Source organism: Pygoscelis adeliae, unplaced genomic scaffold (genome assembly GCF_000699105.1).
Source record: "Pygoscelis adeliae isolate BGI_AS28 unplaced genomic scaffold, ASM69910v1 Scaffold272, whole genome shotgun sequence".
Lineage (NCBI taxonomy): Eukaryota > Metazoa > Chordata > Aves > Sphenisciformes > Spheniscidae > Pygoscelis > Pygoscelis adeliae.
Window position 1 is genome coordinate 1367711 of NW_008824282.1, and position 20568 is coordinate 1388278.

The 20568-nt window shown below is 38.3% G+C and overlaps 1 protein-coding gene across 2 annotated transcripts in view; it reads left to right on the forward strand.

Moving 5' to 3' along the window:
- Positions 1 to 19466, forward strand: part of RAI14 (retinoic acid induced 14) — a 79551-nt gene extending 60085 nt beyond the window's left edge. Inside the window, exons 4-17 of one of the 2 annotated variants that reach the window (XM_009318443.1) lie at positions 1658 to 1722; positions 3924 to 3981; positions 4802 to 4872; positions 6299 to 6405; positions 8666 to 8844; positions 9519 to 9547; positions 10517 to 10603; positions 11254 to 11340; positions 12029 to 12086; positions 12428 to 12546; positions 13062 to 14588; positions 15382 to 15531; positions 17110 to 17175; positions 17434 to 19466. In XM_009318443.1, the coding sequence (XP_009316718.1) occupies positions 1658 to 1722; positions 3924 to 3981; positions 4802 to 4872; positions 6299 to 6405; positions 8666 to 8844; positions 9519 to 9547; positions 10517 to 10603; positions 11254 to 11340; positions 12029 to 12086; positions 12428 to 12546; positions 13062 to 14588; positions 15382 to 15531; positions 17110 to 17175; positions 17434 to 17511 (2681 nt within the window). In that variant the 3' untranslated portion in view covers positions 17512 to 19466. The remainder of the gene's footprint in view (positions 1 to 1657; positions 1723 to 3923; positions 3982 to 4801; positions 4873 to 6298; positions 6406 to 8665; positions 8845 to 9518; positions 9548 to 10516; positions 10604 to 11253; positions 11341 to 12028; positions 12087 to 12427; positions 12547 to 13061; positions 14589 to 15381; positions 15532 to 17109; positions 17176 to 17433) is intronic. The other variant, XM_009318444.1, reaches the window with a different exon arrangement.
- The last annotated feature ends 1102 nt before the right edge of the window (positions 19467 to 20568 follow it).

Sequence of the window (20568 nt, forward strand, 5' to 3'; positions counted from 1 at the left end):
TAGGAAAAGCAGTTGTAACACTTGCAGGTTTCCGCATACTTGCTTTTCTGCACATAGAATTCAGATTCTAAAACCCTTAAAAACTTTTGCCCTAATACTATAAATGTCAGCATTTATAGTAGACTCCAGAGGCAAAAGAGTTGCTCAATTTTTTTTTTTATTATTTTATTTCTCTTTAAATTAAAAAAAAAATCCCCCTCATGCAACTCTTTGTTAACTTCATTTGAACCTCTTTATAGGTTAAATCAAGATCTTTGGTGTTGCTTTCATGTATATCCAATCTATTAACCCCGTTAACTGTACAGGAGTTGCAGTAAGACATTTCCTCAGGATTATGACATAGTGAAAAGAGCTGATACAGGCCAAAACAGGGCTGAGAGCTATTAAGTATGCTGTTTCAGCCCTTAAAAGTCCTATGCCTTAATTACTACTCCACTAGGAGAATTATGGGAGCTGAATTTGAAACTGGCAAACTCTTCTTAATAGATTTCAGTTGGCATATCTGTGGAATCTGTGCCCAGCATTTTCTCTGGCTAGCCATGTCACCTGAATGAGCTGTCAGCATTCTGTCTCTCCAGTAATGATCTGTAAATGTTGGGCTCACAGGTTCTGTCTTGGCCACTGATTGCAGCCTGAGGGAATTTCTATCATATATGGAAATGATTTGTCTCTGTAAGGAAGTGTTTGTGATACTGGAGGAAGCATTCAGATTATACACAATGATAAGAGAATATATGTACCTGATACAGACTATTATTCAGAATTCATCTTGCCTCAGGATTTGTTAGTTGTTTGGATAATAAGAGGTTGCCTGCTTTCACCTGAGAGCGTCAACCCAGTATTCATTAGGGAAAGCCTTGTCTGTAATAGTCACATTATTTACAGTGAGATTCTGCTGTCACAAGTGGCTCTATCTGTATTGGGTACTAAATCTTGGCTCCTTCTTTTCTTAGTTACATGGATAATTTATTCTTTTGCTGTCTTGGCCTCTTTTATTTTTCAAATGCTCTGTAAGATGAAACTAGAGGTGAGACCGCAGTCTTTCATCATAAATCCATAGTCAGTAAATCACTGTATTGCATAGCTAAATATGAGCTCACAGATGCTAAATAAATTGACAGTTCTAAGGGATCTATGAGATGCAAAACGAAGTAGGCCTGTGTTCTGAGTGCTCTTCTATGTATACTCCATGGATGATACAAATTTGTTGTAGTGGTAGCTGGGGAATTTGGCTGGTTTTGTTCTTGGTGCTGGGTTCCTTTTTCATTGCCAAATGGAAGAAATCATGAAGACTCTTGACAGACATCTCTCTGCAAGGGAGTCTGAGTAATATAGGAAAATTGTTTTTTAAGAAACAAAACATAACTGCACAATCTTAGACTTACTTCTGCCAAGGTATAGTCTGACACAATGTTTGTGTCATTCCTTTATACGAAGCTAGACATTAAGATTATTCTGTTACCTGCCTGAACACAGTCTGTCGTAAATACATTCTGCTTGATGTAGGTTTTTTGTTTTATTTTCTCTATCCTTACTTTTCATGTGTCATGGTAGGAACAAGATGGATAATTCAAAATTTTGCCTTTGTCACGGAAGAGTTTGTTCCTGTGCTTTGGTGTGATTGAATACTTAATTTGCTTTGCTTCTATTCACTTAGGGCACAGCGCTTTACATCTTGCAGCAAAGAATAGCCACCCTGATTGCATTAAGAGATTACTGCAGGTAAAGTAAAAATTAAATTAATTTTGATTTTTGAAGTTTTCCTCTTGTTCCTCTAGATTGGTTCTATTAGATATTGACACATTTCCTGCTAATAATCTGCATCACATTCCTATACTGTTGTCCTATCTCCTTGCAATCAAGAGAGGTGCTTGAGTTTAAAGACCTTTTAGGCACTGTGAATGGATGATAGAAAACCGTGGTTGTGAATGGCTTATACAAAACAGTGTGGTGTCTTCCCTGAGTGGTCCACAAATACAGTTTTCCATGTGCAGCTGATCTGACGTAGTAGGGTTGGGTTTCAAGCAGGTTGCAGCTTCTAACTTCCTGTGTTTTGTCTGTGTGGTTGGATGGCTTGGAAGTAGATGGGTTAAGAGGTATAGGGGAAAAGAATTTTTCACTTCTGGGGGGATTTTGATATTGTTGCACAGAATGCTTTCTGTCTGTTGTTCACCATAGAAATGTCTGTCAAATTTAAAGTCAAAGCGAGAAGAAACCAAAGTAGTTTAGATGATAAAATATGGAAATACTGGAATCCCCAGTGAAATAAGGCAAAGGACAGTGAGGGGTTAGAAAGGGAGTCGAAAGAATGGGGAAAAAATAAGAAAAACAAAAGTGAAGATGAAGAGATTGTCATGGTGTTGAGGCTGAAGATTTGCGTTAGTAAGCAAGGAGAGGCATTGTCCATCTCTACTCCATTTCAGAAAGCCAGGTGTGTTTTGGTGGAGGTGATCAGAGGAATGGGACAGATTTTTAGGAGCCTGGAGTTATCAGTAAGACTGTGGCTCAGACTACAGAAGAAATAATGAATAACAACCCTGCTCGAGTGCAGTGGTACAGAAAGAGAATAGGTCCCGTATCCAACCTCCAAATTCCTTTTCCCCGGTTACCTCAGGGCTCTGCAATTGTCCTGTGATTGACCCCTGTCAGTGTCTCTGACAATATTGGGTCCAGTTTCACTGATTCCCACCTCCAGACTGGTTGCAAGTGGACTCCCCTGTTCCTGCACACCTGGAAGGGGTTATCATTAACCACTGAGGTTCCCCACTTCGGGATTTCATGGCAAATACCCACTATGTCTAACGCAAACCCATTTACAGCATGAACAGTGACATCAAGCTGTCACTGATGGTATCGCATGCAGCAGCATGATCAACTCGGCGACTAGAAGTGTGTTTAATACCAGGTATCTGCTACCATTCACTTACCAGCTATAACTACAGAGTGCTTTTGTTGGTATTTTCCTAATTTTATTACAATATGCAGATTTCTAAATATGTTTGTAAGTGCAAACCCAGATGTGATATTCTCTAATAATTCATGCACTTTGGATTGCTTTCTTGCTTCTGTGGACCGGCTTTGTCATATAAACTGTTTGTATGTGTGAGGAACGTCTAATCTTAACATGCTGGAGTTGAATTAAAACAGGCTAAATAATTATTTTACACAGGCGGAATCTTGACATTTTTGTTACAGAATCTCTGTGAACCTGTTTTCCTAGGAAATCATAGAAGTTGGAGGCAGGGCTGTACTTGAAAGTCAAAAGCTCTAATGTTTGTTTTTAGAAGTCCATTATTTCAGGGTGATATTTTTTCTTTCTTTGCTGTAAACTGAAACTAAAATCTTCTGTACCAGAACAAGTCTTGATAAAGATTTGCAATTTGATATTTTTGTATTTATTACTTCGAAATCTAGATTGATCTGTAATAGCTGGTGGCTTGTAATACTACAAAATATAACTGGATTGTTGATGCTTTTAGTTTTTACAAATGAAAATGAAGCATTATTGCCTTTGACAGAAATAACTCAAGACTAATTGCCTTAGAACATGGTTGCTTTAGCTCTTACTGTAATGTAAAATAAGATTTTCTGAAGCAGGGGAGAGATTTTCTCTCCTTTCTTATTTCCTGATTTAAATTGTTCCAAAACAATAACATTTTTTAGGGCTATCTCCCTCACCATGAGTGTTTCCTATGGCTTCAGTGTAAGCTGGTACCAAGAAAGGAGAGACAAGATTGGTAGAGAGGAAAGCTGTGCCTTTCTCTAGTATTCTTTTTTTATTATATGGACTGAGTTTTCTGGATTAGCTCATAAAACTTTTCTCAAAGATGTTCAGCACTCTGTTCTTAGCATCAAACATATGTTTTATTTTCTTAGTGTTTCTCTAATTGCTTTTTTTTTCTTCTTCTTTTTGAACTGTGCAGAGTAAATGTCCAGCAGACAGCACTGACAATTCTGGGAAAACAGCTTTACACTATGCAGGTAACTTCTTTGTTGAAAACTTGTACTATCTATTTTGTTGCGCTTGATATTCCTAGCTCTTCAGCCTGGTGGAGCTTTTTAGATTCTAATTGCATAAATCTAGTGACTCCACGTGACGGTTTACAAATTTCACGTTTTGGTTTTTTTTTAGATGAATACTGTGAATACTGAATTTCAGTCAGTTACAATTAACTAGTTCACACTTGCAGGTGCAGAGCCATTGGAATACTTAAGGTTAGGTTGATTCTGATTTCAGTCCTTTAAAGATTATATCTTCTCATGCTAATTTGGACCATGAATATTGGTTGTATTTCTGTATACAGCTTGCTGTTCATCCTTTTAGTCTTTCTCTCCTTCATTCTTAAAACAGAGCAATACAGGTTAATTTGTTTTTCTTGGACCATACTGCAATGCTGCAGTATTGCAAGTAGAAGTGCGGAACACAAATTTTGAAAATGAGGTTTAATGGATTTTCTTTTTTTTTTTTCTTTTTTTTTTTTTTTTTTTTTTTTTTTTTTTTTTTGGCTGCTGCTGCGTACAGCAGCTTCAGATTCAGTGGTTCTAGAAGTGGGGAGGCTATGTAAACTGAATCAATAATGCTTAAAATTTAATTAAGCAGTTACATCTGAAGAATTGACTCCAAAGAGTACATGTGATCTATCATGATACAGCCAGTGCTGTTTCAACTACAGTAATATAAAAGTGCCTGTCTTTTCACTGTAAGCCTTTGGCAACACGATAGTCTTCTGCAAGGGGTTTTATGGTTTTTTTTTTTTTTTTTTTTTTTTTTTTTTTTTTTTTTTTTTTTTTTTTTTTTTAGCTGCATGTGGTTGTCTTCAGGCAGTTCAGCTTCTGTGTGAACACAGGTGTCCAATTAACATCAAAGATTTGGTACGTACGTCTTTTCCTATTGGGTACTTTAGAGCTTTTACTACCCTCCACTCCAGTCAGTCTCAGGTGCAGCAGTTTATGCAGAAATATGCTTATATTTCTTCATGGATTTCTCTGGCAGAGGAAATTCATTTTGCAGCTTGCCATAGCAGAGGTGGGGAAGTACTTCACAATCTAATACAATAGTGGCAGGATTTGTTGCTCGTTAAATCGAGACATTGGTACAAGTAGCTAGAATAAAATCTGATATATTCAAAACATGATTAAAAGTCTTTCCATTTACTTCAGTAGGCTTTGGAAAAGGCCCATTATGTGGCCAAGTGCTGTGAAATGCTCACAAAGCCAAGTCAGAGTATGATAAGCCTGAGGGGAAAAAATATACTTGGTGTAGTCTAAAGGCTCAGGGACACTACATTCACTCTTATGAAATGTCTACAAACAACCAGGTCTATCTTTGGGAATGATGCAATTTTCTGATAGAAAACCCCTTGATGATAAAGGGAGGTGACCTGACAAAAATCAGGCACAAAAGAAAGGAAAAAAGCATAAAAACATTTAAACTTGTTTGGTTGGTTGGTTTTGACTTGGATCTATCTCCTTCTTACCTGATCTTTCTTCTAAAAAATCTGTCACAGAGGTTAGACCTAAAATTTCAGCAGATGCAATTTAAAGGCAGAAGGGGTTTGTTCAATCTTAAGAAGAGAAGGCTGTAGGAGTATCTTAGAAATGTCCTCAGCTACATCATGGTTGATCATAGGGAAGAAGGAGCCAGACCCACCTCAGAGGTGCATTACAAAATGATGACAAGCAACGGTCAGAATTTGGGCAGCGGACCTAATTGGGAAATTCCAGTTAGGTACTAGGGAAAAAAAAAATGTCACCATAAAGGTGGTCAAACACTGGAACTGGTACCCAGAGATGTCGTGGTATCTCTGCCTTTGGAGATGCTTAAAACTTGATGGACACGTCTCTGAGCAATGTACTGTAACTTGAAGTTTGCCTAGCTGTGGATTGAGAACAGAGGGGTAGAAACCCCGGATGACCTCTAAAGGTGTCTTCCAACTAAGTTATTCTGTGATTATATGAAATGTTGTATTTTTGCCTTGTACTTAGTTAAAATTATAGTTTTTGTTGTGGAGCTACTTGAAGGTATTTTGTCATTGCAAAATCATCATGTTATAGCATTAAGCAAACAGCAAAGGGGGTACATACAGACAGCAAAAAGCATTCCTACTCCTAATGCTTTGCATCCCCAGTGGTCAAGGAAGGAATTAAACCCAGCTACATTTATGGTACTGGAGAAAAATGTACTGATAGCACCTTGTTTGTGCTATGTAGAAGGAAAGTTCATAGCTGACCTTTAATTCTCAGAGTGATATTTGTAAGTGAATGGATTATTGTTGATAGTCTTTAAATGCATTTCTAGGATGGGAACATACCTCTGTTGCTTGCAGTACAAAATGGTCACATGGAAGTCTGCAAATACCTTCTAGATCATGGAGCAGACATCAACACCAGGGATAAAAATGGAAGGTACAGCAGGTTAACATGTTAATTATTCCCTAAGGCTGACTGTCAAATGGAGCTCTCGTCTCAAATCCTTCCCAAAATAGTTGTTGTGATGTGAAATAACGCCTTCTGTACTAGACAGCATATCCTGATTGTTGAGAGGGCTTACAGAATTCTGCCTAAAGGGAAAGGTGAAACAGAAACTGTGCAACTGTAAAACTAGATGTGCCTGTAAGATTTTCCTTGGGCTACCAGAGCGGTAAATCCCATTTTTCAATAATTTCTACAAGAATCTGATTGATAGTACTTACCCACACATCACTTTGTACATGTCCCAGTTTTAAATGCTGCTCTGTTCTTGGCATGAGTTAGTTTCTCCAACTTAAATGCTAAAACTGTTACTTGAGAGCGACATCCATGGAGGGTTCTTTTTTCTACCATAATGCAGCCACAGCAGGAAGAGAAAAATACAGTAGAGCTGTATGGTGGATATGCTGTTGTCTTAGAAGGTGCCATTTTGTTGCATTAATAGATATCTAGTGTGTCAGAAAACTGTTTTTAAAAAGCAACATCCTTGTAGTGAAAAATGCACTTGTTTTGATGATACTGATGAAGTTCAAGAGTCTTTGAAAATTATGGACTGTTTTATAAACAGTTGGTTAAACTATGACGGTAAAGCAGGATGCTGAGAAGTCGTGGCACTTACAATAATCAAGATTACTATCAGGTGTATGTGATACAATGCCCATATTGTTCTTTGGCAACACCTGGGAGGATAAGACTGGGCCATAACTTGGTTTTTATCAGTCCAAAGTTTATTAGTGCACTCTCTTGTTTTAAGTTGTCTAAAGGAAAACCCTTTGTCATCTTGGTTGGTTTGAATGGTCTCATCGGTGCTTTGAACCTGAGGTGCTGCCCTCTCTGGGACCTCTGCCTTCCCCTCACTCCCCTACTGTTTTTTCAACAGACAATGTTAAGAGTTTCTAGTTCAATTGGATGAAGGTGTTTCTATCATAGATAGGACAGACTTTTTTAAGAAAGTACTGTGCATAGAAGCAAGAAAATGATACAACGTGGAATATACCATTTTACTTCTCGCTTTCCTTCTGGTAAGGAGCGTGACTACTCTTCCATCTCCTGTTCACAAAGGTAGATAAGTTTTTACTGAAAAAGGAGAAGCCTTATTGGGAGAAGAAGCGGATAACCTTTGAAAATGGCATCTCCAATTCCCTGTCTTGTCCGGACTAAGCAAATTATTTTGGTAATCTAAAGCCATCCCTGTGACTGTGGAAGTGTTATCCAAGTTGTCACTCAGCACTACTTTTTAGCACAGCACTGCAACAGCTCACTTCTCCAGGGCTCACCTATTATGGGGAATACGTTTAATTCATCAGTGAAATGATTGTCTTGATACCTAGCAAATATTATCACTGTAGTAACTTTTCAGTTTCATATCTGCACTGGGGAATGTGTTTGCCAGTGAACCTGGCCAACCTATTAGGTATGTTCTCATGTTAAGAAGGGAGAATTATGTCTAAGCGGGAAAGCAATATTAGAGCATGCTTGAAAGGTGAGGTTTTCTGTGTGTTTGTAATTATTCTGTGTGTCTCTTATGACCCCTTCAAGTCTTTGAGAAAAACAGATAAAAGCTGTTAGGAAAACACTCCTTCTGTATGCTACCCATACTCTAGGATCCAGCACTGTCTAGCTGTTCTGTGTTGGAGAGGGGATTGATTGTGCTCTAATGAATTTTTTTTTTTTTTTTTTTTTTAAACTGAGAGTGGCTCAGGATTTGATGTCAAACCCATCTCTCAGTCTCACTGAAGAGCTTTGAGATTTATTAGCATTTTTGGTTGAAATCTGTTTGTCTATTTTGTCTTAAAAGCAACACGTGAAGGAGAGCAACAATGAACTAAATGTTTTCATGTTGTACCACCACTTGCAGAGCTGTAATTGGAGTGTGGCAGTGAGATTTGATAGTCTGACCTTATCCTGCAGCCATTTCTAGCTATGACTCTCCTCTTAGCCTCAGGAACCCATTTTTAGAAATGTTTGGAGACGTGTGCAAAGCATGTCAGGTCTTTGCAGAAGGTCCAGCTGGGGAGTATGGGGAAAAAGAGAAGGGGCAGGCAGGTGTTTGTAAGGAAAAACAACAGTTACATGTATGTGTTGATAAAATCTTGGACTTTATTGCACAATATCTGTCACACTTTTTTCCCTGAAACAATGAGCTGCTGCTTAAAGAGTACGGTCTTGACACTTACTCTGTGTTTGTTTTGTCCAGAACTGCTTTGATGATGGCTTGTGAAGCTGGTAGTCTTAACATGGTGGAAGCCTTCCTTAGGAAAGGTGCAGATGTCAGCTTAGTAGATGTCTTTGGACAGAATGTCCTGCATTACTCCAAGCTCTCCGAGAATACAGGGATCCAGAATCTCCTATCATCAAAGTTATCTCAGGATGTTGGTATGTAAGAGATGCCGATCTGCAGTTTGTCACTTCTTGAATTGGCTACATGTATGTTTAGCAACGAACAAATTTACTTCATAAGGTAGCCTGAAAAATTCCAAAAGCCATCTTTGAGATGGTCCAACTGAGGCTTCCCAAAAGCAGGGAAATGTGGTCTTTGCCATAGATGGTGATATTTAGCATGGGATAAAGCACTGAGCAGGTCAAAAAGAGGTGTTTTGGAGAAAGAAAAGGTAAGCTGATGTAGCAGCATTGTGAAGTCTTGCATACAATTTGGAATAGATCCTTTTTTATTATGTGAAAGTGTAAGTGGAATGTATAGCTCCTCAGTAGAAGGGTTGGAGAAGGAACTAATGCAGACTTTTATGGTCAAACTAAGATGGATTTCTAAAGTAGGAAGCTAATGTGCAAGAATGGTGCAAGACTACAGTAGAATAAGAATTGTCACAATCCTTCAAATTTTACCTCGATGTGAAACCCAAAAAGCAATGGAGAAAGGATATGGTTCAAATGGAATATGGAAATCAAAGTCTATTTCTCAGATTTCAGACAGAAATTCAAAAACCAAAGTATTTAAGGTGTGGGAAGTAGAGCTGAGAGATGGGTTAGGAGCAGCAAATAACTTTTTCTTTGATAGCTGTTTTTAATTCCACATCTTTTCTGCTTTACAGATACAAAGTCACCAACAAAAGCAAAGCAGGTATTTGTCCTTTTGGTTTTAAAAATACTCGGGCTATATAGGCTTGTAACTTAAGAAAAAACAGTAATTGACATGACTGGAAGCACTAGTAAATGTCACTGTGAGATGCGCTGCCATTGACTACTCTGTAATGTGAAAGGTTTTTGTTGCTTACTTAAGAAATATGTCTTAGGAACATCACTTTTAGACTTAGCTTCTCTCTGTAACAGCAGCCAGCGCCCTCAGTGAGAAAAGGAAGGGAGGACGTGTGTGTATGCGCACATGTGTGCTGGGAAGATACGCCACTTTTCTCACGTGTAATGCAGGAGCTTAGCTTTTGGGCTCCCTATCCCTTTAAACTGTAGAGAAGATGATCTAGAAAAGTTCTCTGTTTCCAAAACACATAATTGAACGTTATCCCCAGTTACATCTTAGTGGAGACCCCCACCTGTGAGAATCCCAGCAGATTTAGGCAATTAAATTAGTTTCTTACATCTTTTATTTAGTATCATATCTTGGAGTGCAAGTAGACCTTGTAGACCTTGCTGGTGGCTGGAAAGTGGACGAGGGTGCAATGCATTGGTTCATTCCTTCTCTGAGTGGAGAGGTGGGTTTTTCAGGGAGCTCAGGTAGAAGTTGGTGGAGAGGAAAGGTGGTAGCCATTAAGAATGGCATGACTGGACTATGTATGAATGGAAGTATTTAAGATCACTAGTGCTAAACTTATTGTCAGCTTCTGCTTTTTCACTAAATCTTGTTTGTTTTCACTGAAGCATGGATTACAAGGGAGCAGATTCTTATGTCAGGCATGTTTAATATCTTTGTGTTAGTAGAGATGTAGTCTTCACAGAAAAAAAAACAAGACACTGCATGAGCTGCTAAAGTTGATATTAATGTGGGATTTTTTTTTTTTTTTTTAATAAAACAACTTGCTCGGACTTTACTAACCAAACTAACAAACCTACCTTTTCTGGCTGGTGAAACTTTCAGCATGATCAAGGCTCTAAATTAAGCTCAGAAAGAAGTGGAACTCCAAAAAAACGAAAAGCCCCACCTCCTCCTATCAGTCCTATTCAGGTAAAGAAAAGACCAATTTTGAGATGCTTTTAGGGGGTGAAAAGCGTTTTGAACATCATGTGAATGATGTGGGCTGGATTTGCTCTGTCACTGTTATTTTATATGCCTGTCTTGCCATGAGTACTTTTCCTGACATTAGGATGATACCATAAAAGCACATGTTGGTTAGGTTAACTAAGCAAAATTGCTTGAAATACAGCATGGTCTAAAATAAAACTGTACAAATTTTACTATACAGTTGCTTCTTCCATCTAAAGTTGAAGGTCTCCTGGTTTTGCTGACTTCCATAAGTAAATAATTATGTGTATTTTAATTATACATACATGTGTACACATTATTATATGCATATATACATCTGAAAGTAAAATACTTAAATAGATTTATATAGTACCAAAACACAGTTTAACAGTTAGGTTTAATGTTAAACTGGAGTGTTACCCATGTAACAGCTACACTGCATATGTAATACTGACTTAGAAGAGCACTGAATAATTAGATCTTCTCTTTGAAACTAACTGGGAATTGTGACTTATGTTAGTACAGGGGAAAGTACTCGTGTGTGTGTGTGTGTGTACATATGGGCACGTGTTGGAGAGGTAGTTATATGTACATGTATGTATATGTACCTATTTATATAAAATCTTTTACAGCTTAGTGATTTGTCCTCTCCACACTCATCAACTTCAACTCCTGTGACTGGAAAAGGGCAGGCTTTCTTTGCTGATCAAGTGTGCAAGGTATCAGTTTTCTGTTATTATGAAGCCTAGGGAATAAAAGTATAGTATCTTAATAATCTATTTTGCTTAATAATCTATTTTGCTGACTGCAGAGTCTCCTGTGAATTAATTAGCTAAGTTTTAGGAACAAAAAGGAATCCAAATCTATTTCAGTGTGGATTACTTTAATGTTTACTGACTGTGTAAATAAAATTAGTCATAAATTAGTTAGTATTTAGGAGTATGGTTATGAAAGTAAGTATTAATGCTGTGAGAGCTCATTACCTAATACCAGCGAAGTGCATGGCATTCTGCAATGCAGAAAGTAGAGACCCTTTCACCAAAAGACATCAGGGAAATTGTTGAGTGTGTTCTGTCTGATCTTTACCTTATGGTATTGAAGATGATTTTTTTTTAATACATGACAATATATTGCTATTATTTATCACAGGGGCTGCGGCCTTCCAAACTATCTATGAGATAGTTGCCTATATCATTAATATTTAATGGGAATTGGGCAGTGAAACTTCAATGACTTTAGCAGACTTTGAAATACTGGCCACACACTACAATTAAACAAGACCCCAGAAATAAAAGAAACCCACTTTTCCAGGCTTTATCCAGCAAGATCTATACTGTCTATCCTTCTTCGGTGAACTGTCCAACTTTACATCTGCTTTCTGTGAAAGTGTTTTCTTTTGGTGTAAAAGAAGAATTCAGCTTCTTGCATCGAGATAATAAAGACAGACTGAGTGACAGCACAACAGGTATACAATAACACTTAATCCTTATTTTCATATTTGGTTAGGTGTTTTACGTGGTGTGAAATGTTGAAATCCTGTCAGAAATCCTCTGTGCCTTTCCACTTAGAATGTGAGACACTAAGTATTGAGAGTAATGTTTTGTAATTTCACGAGCAGCTCCCCACCAAAACCTCCTGCTTCTATTGGGTGATCTAACACATTTTTGGGGAGTTTCTAGGAACAGTTTGCTTGCTCGCTACACTTAGTGGTCATGGGAACAAACTGTTTAATTTCAAAGGTTAGAAGAACTAACTAGCTAGCATTTCAGCTTTTTGAAAGCTTTTGAATCTTTTTTTTCTCCAAAGGTGCTGATAGTTTATTGGATGTGAGTTCTGAAGCTGACCAGCAAGATCTACTTCTGTTGATGCAAGCAAAAATTGCTTCTTTGACATTGCATAATAAGGAGCTACAGGACAAATTACAGGTGGCATATTTTTGTGCTGTTTAAGTGCTCTCTTAATCTGCTAGCAGAGCAAAGAGCTGCTTACCGTTTTAAAGAGATGTACTGTGAAGACAATTTAACAAGCTTGTTGGTGGTAAGATCATGGAAACACTCTGCCCCAAAGGATTAAATGAGTGTTTTGATCTTCTCACTTTTCCCATAAATTACTGAATAACTTTGTTTATTATGATAACCACATTCTGAAAGATGTTGTTAACAGTTGTGTTAGCAGAATTTTAATTTGCATAGCTTTGATTATCAGCTTATGGAGATCAGCCCAGACTTTCAGAGGAGCTTGGCACTTACTGCCTTCTCTCGCTGTAGATGACTAAATGGGAGCAGCTGGGTTTTGAATTTTTCTAAAACTTTCTTCCATGGTGTTTTAATTGTCTCTCTCTCTGTAGGATGTGGCAAGATTTCCTTGCTTACTCTGTTCTAAAAAATATAATCGTGTACTTGTTTTTATTGTGCAATTGTTCCGGTTTCCTTTTGCACAGGAAAGAACACCTAAAGAAATGGATTCAACTGTAGAATCTTATCATTCAACACAAACAGAGTTTGAGCAAACAGCAGATAGACAAAATGAGTTCTCGGCTCAGGAGCTGAAGTCTACGTTAAATGCCCCCCAAATTCAAGAAAAGTTGACAAGCCCCAGCGAAGTAAAAATGAAGTACCTCCAGGAAGACTTAAAGGATGTGCAGAGGAAATTAGAGAGTTCTGAAGCCAAAAGAAAGCATACAGAAGCTCAGGTCCAGTCTAGAGACCCAGAAACAGATCATTTAAATAGCACAGACATTTCAGAAAATGGTTCTGATCTTAACCTGAAGTTCCAAGAAACTCAAAACAGGTATGAGGAAGCTGCGAAAGAGGTTTTGAATGTACAAAGGCAAATGAAGCTGGGTCTTGTTTCCTCTGAAAGTGAAGAAACCAGTGCTGATCTGAGTAGGTTGAAGGTTACATGCAGAGAAGTTGAAATGCTTAAGCAAGAATTGAAGAGAGCGTTGGAGGAAAGTGAAAGACAAAAAGAGAAAGTAAGAGAGCTACAGAAAAAGTTTGAAGAAAGAGAGCAGAACGTGGCAAGCAAATTGTCTGTGGAAGAGTGTGAAGAAATGAAGAATTCATATTGTTCAGTTATTGATAACATCAATCAAGAGAAAGCATTGTTGATTGAGAGGTACAAAGAAGGGCAAGAGGAAATTAAAAGGCTACAGGACAAGCTGACAAATCAGACGCAGTTGGAATCTAGTGCTGAAGCTGGAGAAATGAAAGATGCGATGCACAGAATGATAGATGAGCTCAACAGCCAACTTAGTGAATTGTCTCAGTTGTACAAAGAAGCACAAACAGAGCTTGAAGACTATAGGAAGAGAAAAACTCTAGATGATATAGCTTTGGACTACATTCCTAGAGATGAACATGAGAAACTGATACAGGTAACAAATTCTTTGAAATACAAAGCAGAGAATGAGTTATCAGAACTAAAATCCCAGTACGCAAAAGTATTAGATGAAGCAGAAGAACTAAAGCAACTGTTAGATGCTCAGAAACAAAACTCTCTGCCAATTACTGAACACCGTCAGGTGATGAATGCACTCAGAAATACTGTAAAGGAAATGGAGGAAGAAATAAATGAGCTCAAAGGACTGCTTACCAACAAGGAAAGCGAAGTAAGAAACCTACAGAAGGAATTACTGGAAGAAAAAGCTGCAATTAATGAAGCAATGGTACCCAAGGCTACATATGAAAAGCTCCAGTCATCACTAGAGGGTGAAGTTAGTGTTTTGTCATCCAAACTGAAGGATGTAATCCAGGAGAAGGAAAATGTGTCCTTAGATGCTATGCAACTGAGAAATGAAGTTTTGCACTTGAAAGAAGAGAAAGAAGGTATGCATACTCTGCTTGAAGCAAAGGAACGGGAGGTGACTGGTCTTCACCAAAAGTACCATCAAGCTCAGGAAGATCTTCTTGAAATGAAAAGATACTCTGAAAGCTCATCAAAACTAGAAGAGGATAAAGATAAAAAGGTTAGTGATTCACTATAGTGGAGTGGTAGTACGTGAATTTGGACTGCAAAACATGTTGGATGGTGCGTGGGTGACCTAATAGATGATGTGTCAAGTGTCACAGTGTGGAGTAACTTTTGAGTGCATTTGCCCATCTCAAAATTCAGGTATCAAAGTCAAAGAAGTTTTCAATATGTTTGACTTTACAGTTGGTTTTCCTCCCCTGTGGAGATACACATGATCTTTCAATTTACTTCTTTTAAGTTCTGCTTAGGTTGGGTTCACACTATTCAGGCAACTGAAGTCAAAGAAGTGGGATTTACAGCAGGAAGAGATTCCACAGGAGACAAGAAAACAAAAGATCAGAAAGGAGCAAAAATTCACCATTCTGATTTTACTATATCATCTCAACCTTAGCATGACTTGACTATTTTTCCTCTGCAACTACCATTTCTGTCACTACAAATTTCATTATAAAAAGCTATGTATTTTGCTAGCTGTGAATAGCTAGCCTATGTTTGGTATGTTTCTGTCTTGTGTTCAGCAGCAGTGTTTGTAAAGGTGGTAAATGCAATCCTTGTTTGTAAATATTGCTGGCTTTCAGAATAAGGAATGCATTTTGAATTGACTAGGCTAGGAAGGGGGATAGAGAAGCATTGTAACCCTTTGCTTACATGATCTCCCTGTCCATTGAGTTTACATTTTGTTTTTCCCCACTTCTTAAATTTAAGTCACAAATAACCCCAAGATGAGACCCACAAAAACACAGTATGCCTTGCAGCTTTTCATGAAGACCTATTTTTTGCCTCCCTAGATCAATGAAATGTCCAAGGAAGTTAGCAAATTAAAAGAAGCATTGAACAGCCTTTCTCAGCTTTCCTACTCCACCAGTGCCCCCAAAAGACAAAGCCAGCAGCTGGAGGCATTACAACAACAAGTGAAGCAGTTGCAGAACCAACTGAGTGTAAGTGTGATAATTTGTAAACCCACCATTATTCCCAGTTCTCCGAAGATGTGCATGCGATTCATCACTCTGCCTTATTTAAAATGGAGTACAGTCAGTAAGTACAAGGAAATGCATTTTCATCCAGAAATTCTATAATTTCTTTGTTTCTCTGAAACATTTAGGAATCTGCAAGTCACAAATTGCTTTTTAGAAATAGTCTAAAAAAAGCTGTTTTCCCAAATATATTTCCTCAGATCAATAGTGGAGTAAAATTCCTGTACTTGTAGTGGAATGTAGTGACCAGTCCTGCTGCTGAGACCCTGACTTGTGAAAAATATGTCCAGTGTGCAGTGGATTTGTGTGTTTTCTCAAGAACATTCATCAGCTGAAGTCTTTTTGTTTTTTTAAGCTAAAATAAGTTTGACTTTCTGGAAGAAAATACTCACTGAAGGTATGAAGTTTCAAATCAAGCAAATACATCTGTTTATAGGGAGCACAGTTTATTCTCTGAAATTCTGAACTGCTTAAAGATTTTTTTCTAAGGTTGTACTTGTTTGTGCATGAAAGGTCCAGTCTTCTGAGCTGGGTTGAGTCATAATTGCTATTTCCAAGAGCTTGCCTGTCCAAAGGAGCACTTTAATTCAAGGGTGAAAAGAAGGTGTTGCCCACCAGAGGCCTTTGTTGAAAGCTCTGGAGTAACTCTGAAAGGAGAATTCCCAGCCTGACATGCTAAATGGCTTACCTGGTGTCTGCCTTCTTACCTTCCCCAGCAGGCAGAAAGAAGAGCCAATATGCATATGGGCCAGAAAAATTCCCTTGCAGTGGGGAGAAATAAGTAGGCAGACAGTTAAACATTGCATCCTGCCAGGGTAAAGGCCCAGACTGTTTCTTATCACAGCCCACCAAGTCCAAAAGGACCCTCCATCTCTCACTGCTCAAGGACAAGCAAAGTAGTGTAAGGTGCCAAGACAGGCAACACATGAGGAAAGTGGGTAGGACTTAAAACAGGACAGAAGCAGTCTTTCCTTCTTGTAGGCTAGCTTTCCTAACAGCTTCACATTTATTTGGAAAGATGGCTTCTGGGATGTGGCAGTTTGTGATCATGAAAAAGGAGGTTGGCTTTCCTTGTTTGAATGTGTAGTAATTAGCTGAGGATTTCATGGGTTAAGACCTTTGTAAGCACCTCCTCTTCCCTGGGAAGGCATTAGCTGACAGATGGGTCACAGGCTTCAGGGAAGAGCTCAGTTGCAGTTGAGGGTTGATTTGTCAGAATATTGTTGGCTTTCCTCAATTCTGGTTGTGCTCAGAAGTAGAGTATGTGCTCATTCCGCATCTTCGCAGCTCAGCACTTCTTACAGCTGATGTCATCTCACCAGCTTTTTTACTGGGATGGGTAGAATTACAGTGTTTCTGTGGACCACGCTTCTGAGAAAATTATGTTTTGGATGGCTAGTGGCACAGTACTGTCTGAGCTGGTTCTCCATGCATGCATAAGACTATGGTTTTTAATTCCCCAGAGCTCTCTGAATCTAGTTGAGGAGTTCTGAATTCAACAGTTCTGAATGCTCTGTGAATTTCTGCTTAACTGTTTTCTAGGAAACAAAGAAACAACATCAGGAAATCGTCTCAGTTTACAGGATGCATCTTCTCTATGCTGTGCAGGTACAGTTGCATATTGTCAATTACACAGTGTTGTTATTTTAATGAAAGATGTTTCTTCTGCAGATCTTGTAAGAACTTTGCATGTTTTATCTAAGACATCCTACCCAAAAGGTATGACTGTTTTAAGCACAAATTTAACACTGCTTCCTTTTGGGAAATTGAAGTAATTACTGTACCTCAAAAATAGTTCGTAAATCTTCTTAAAGAGTAGAGAGATGCTTGAATTCAACCATCTTTTTTCTTTCTCCTCTTGTCTAGGGTCAGATGGATGAAGATGTCCAGAAAGTGCTTAAACAAATTTTATCGATGTGTAAAAGCCAATCACAGAAAAAGTAAACAAAAAAGCCAAGGAAAACTCCCCATTTTTATTAATCCTGTTATGGGTGTTTATCTAGATTTGCCTTAACATAAGATTTGAAATTGGCAATTTGCTGCTTTTGTGTTATTGTGCTGTTTGTGAGGTGGATTTGTTTGTCCGTCTACCACTTCCCATGTGCATTTGCATGTGCAGTAACTAAACACATGCCTGCTTTTCGTATCCAAATGCAAGTATGTTCTTCAGACTTTTTACTTAGGGCACTCCATGTCATGTTTACCTTGAAAGTACTTTCTAGTTTCCTCCAATAGAGGGAGGTTAATATAGAGGAAAGCATTCGTGTTGCCTGGGTAAAGATGAAATTCTCCATAAGATCTTCTGTACTGTTTATAAGCTGCATCTTTTTACCGGGGAGTAACTTCGTTGCTTGATGTTGTAGCACTCAGATTCCTGACATTTTGCCATATGCAGTCTTTGGCAGAGCGGAAGTGAGCCTTGCAGCAGTGAGCAGAAGTAGATATTTATGGCAAGCCAGACCATCGAACAGCTACACTTCTTAGCATGGTAGTATTTAAGATTAACACACCACAAGGTAGCTGTCCCAACCCATCCAATGCACTGAGTACACAAAAATCATACCATGCTTCATAGTTTCCTTGAACTGCCTGGTAGTGGAATGAAACTATTTCAAAACTTCAATTACTTTATTGAAGTTCTGTACAAAGCAGTACAGAAACGTCTGTATAAACAACGCGTTATGATAGGTTTAGCTATCTATGCAAGTGTTGGCCATGAAGCTCAGGAACAAAACCAGAACATATACTTTAGACAAGGGATTCTAGTGAACACAGGATGTTTACAGTGAATGTCAATGCCTCATACTTCCTAACCTCACTTTTGTAAAGATCTTCTCTTCAGTATATTTTTATTGGCCCCCTAATGAATTTTTTTGTAACTAAACCATTTTTTCTACATAATGTTTGCATTAAGCTTATTAACAAATATTTTTAGGTAATCGTGTTTTAGAGAGTTTCTTTTTATACCCCCAAATATTCAGTAACAGTGAAGCACAGTGAAGTGTTTTCAGTTTGTAAAAGATCTGTACGGAATAATAGACCTGTCTGTCAGTGTGGTCCAGAGCAGTGAAGTGTAAAATGCAATTCAGCCTGCTGTTTCGAAAAAATGTAGAAATGATAGGTAGAGAACAGCAAAAGGTATCAAAAATTTCTACATGTTGTTTCTAGAGGCCAGGGCCATCAGTAAAGCCTTTGTCAGCACTTTTAAATGTAAAGTCAAATAAAAATGCCTGAAATGGTATAGTATGAAACTATGGAAAAATGTTTCTAAGCACACACTGCACTTGAGGGTACAACCGTTCTAACTAGCTTGCAGCTTCACTATGGTATCTGTTTTATTCCTGTTAGTGGATATGTCTCTAATAGAGAAATCTTCCAGAGCTATATAATCTATGAAGTTTATATAGAGTCATAATATGACAAGAGTCAGCAGTGCCTCAGGCTGTGTGGACTCGTAGTGCACTTATATCAGATAATTCCTAGCCCTGACAAAACTAGAATGGATTTTAAAAGCAAAAAGAAAAATCACACCTTTGCATCAGTTAGACCTTGGTGTTACTTTTCTTGGGTGGTTTAACTAATGCCTGCTAATTTTGAACAGTATTTTGTAGTTAGATGGTTTTGAAAATGCTCCAAAGAAATGTGAAAAGAATTTTGCTGCAGCACTTCAAAACGAACAACAAGATTTTAAGCATGGTAATGCTGCAAAGTATAAAACTTGATGAACCATTTTGTAGGTTGCCTGATGGATTTAGTCTTCTACTTTGTTTTGGTCTGTATATTTATTACAATTATCTTTGTGGAATATTGAAAATTATATACTACAGCATAGCAAGTTTCTTTATATGTAATTTACAACAAGTTTCCTTGTGCAGCAAATAAACTATTTCCAATTTTTTCATCTTTGTTCTTTTTGTGCCTTCATTTACTTTGTGTATTGAGGGAAATCTCACTACACTGTTTTAACATAGCACAAATATGTTCTGTATCTCATGTTTAGATAGCTGCCAGATGTACCAGGTTTTCCTCCCTGAAATTGCAACTTGATTATTAACTTTCTTGATCTGTCAGGTAGAATAGAATCCACTCCAAACCCCGTGCAACCAGTTTTGCAGATTATGCCTTCTATCCGATGGCTAAGTTCAGAGCCATTTCTCACATGGTCATCCTGCTAGCGATAATACAGTTTTCCCATTCACCACTGGATGCATTCCAACTAAGTTTAAAACTACCTTAGAGCAGTAGCACATATTGGTGAGGTACCACAGTTTTTCAAAACTGTGACTCTCTATCACTTAGCACTTCACTCCACGCACAGAACTACAGTGAAAGTGTATATATGTGTATATGCATATGGATATATGGATATGTATACTTCTCTTTAAACTTAGCAATAGTTAGACAGTCAGCCCCGTTGCCTTTTATCGTCTCTCCTGAGTTTTATTTGAGAAACTAGTTTTTCAGTAACTTACTTGCTAATAATATCTTCCTATCTGGGGGCGGAATACACAAATGGCAGGAATTGCACCTCTTGTGGTTACATCTTAGGGGTCAAGTAGCTCTTCAGCCTCTTGTAGAAAATTCTGTAAGCTGCTCGGTACTGGGTTTCCTTTGAAGAAGGCTGCTGACAAACTGTTATGCAGAATCTGTTCATGGTGAGATCACCCAGCAGGGCAGATCAGACCTGCTTTGATGGCTTTTGTGCCATCACAAGCAATGGGCCTGCTGCCTAGTTATCTCCCATCTGAATTGCCGTTTGTTTTCCTTGTGGATGGCCGGAGGCTGGCTCTGTTGCTTAACAGGTTTTTTTTTAAGGGCAGACCTGTGGCAGTCCTGCATTTTGCCTTCAGAGTTGGTTGTTGCCACATTCGAGTAGAAGTGCTTCCTGAGCATCACTGGCCTGGTGGTTACTTATTTCTGGTCTCCTGCATGGGCAGTCGTGACAGCATGGGTCTTCTCCTGGGCAGCATTTTTGTAGCTGATTTCTTTCCCCCCCACACT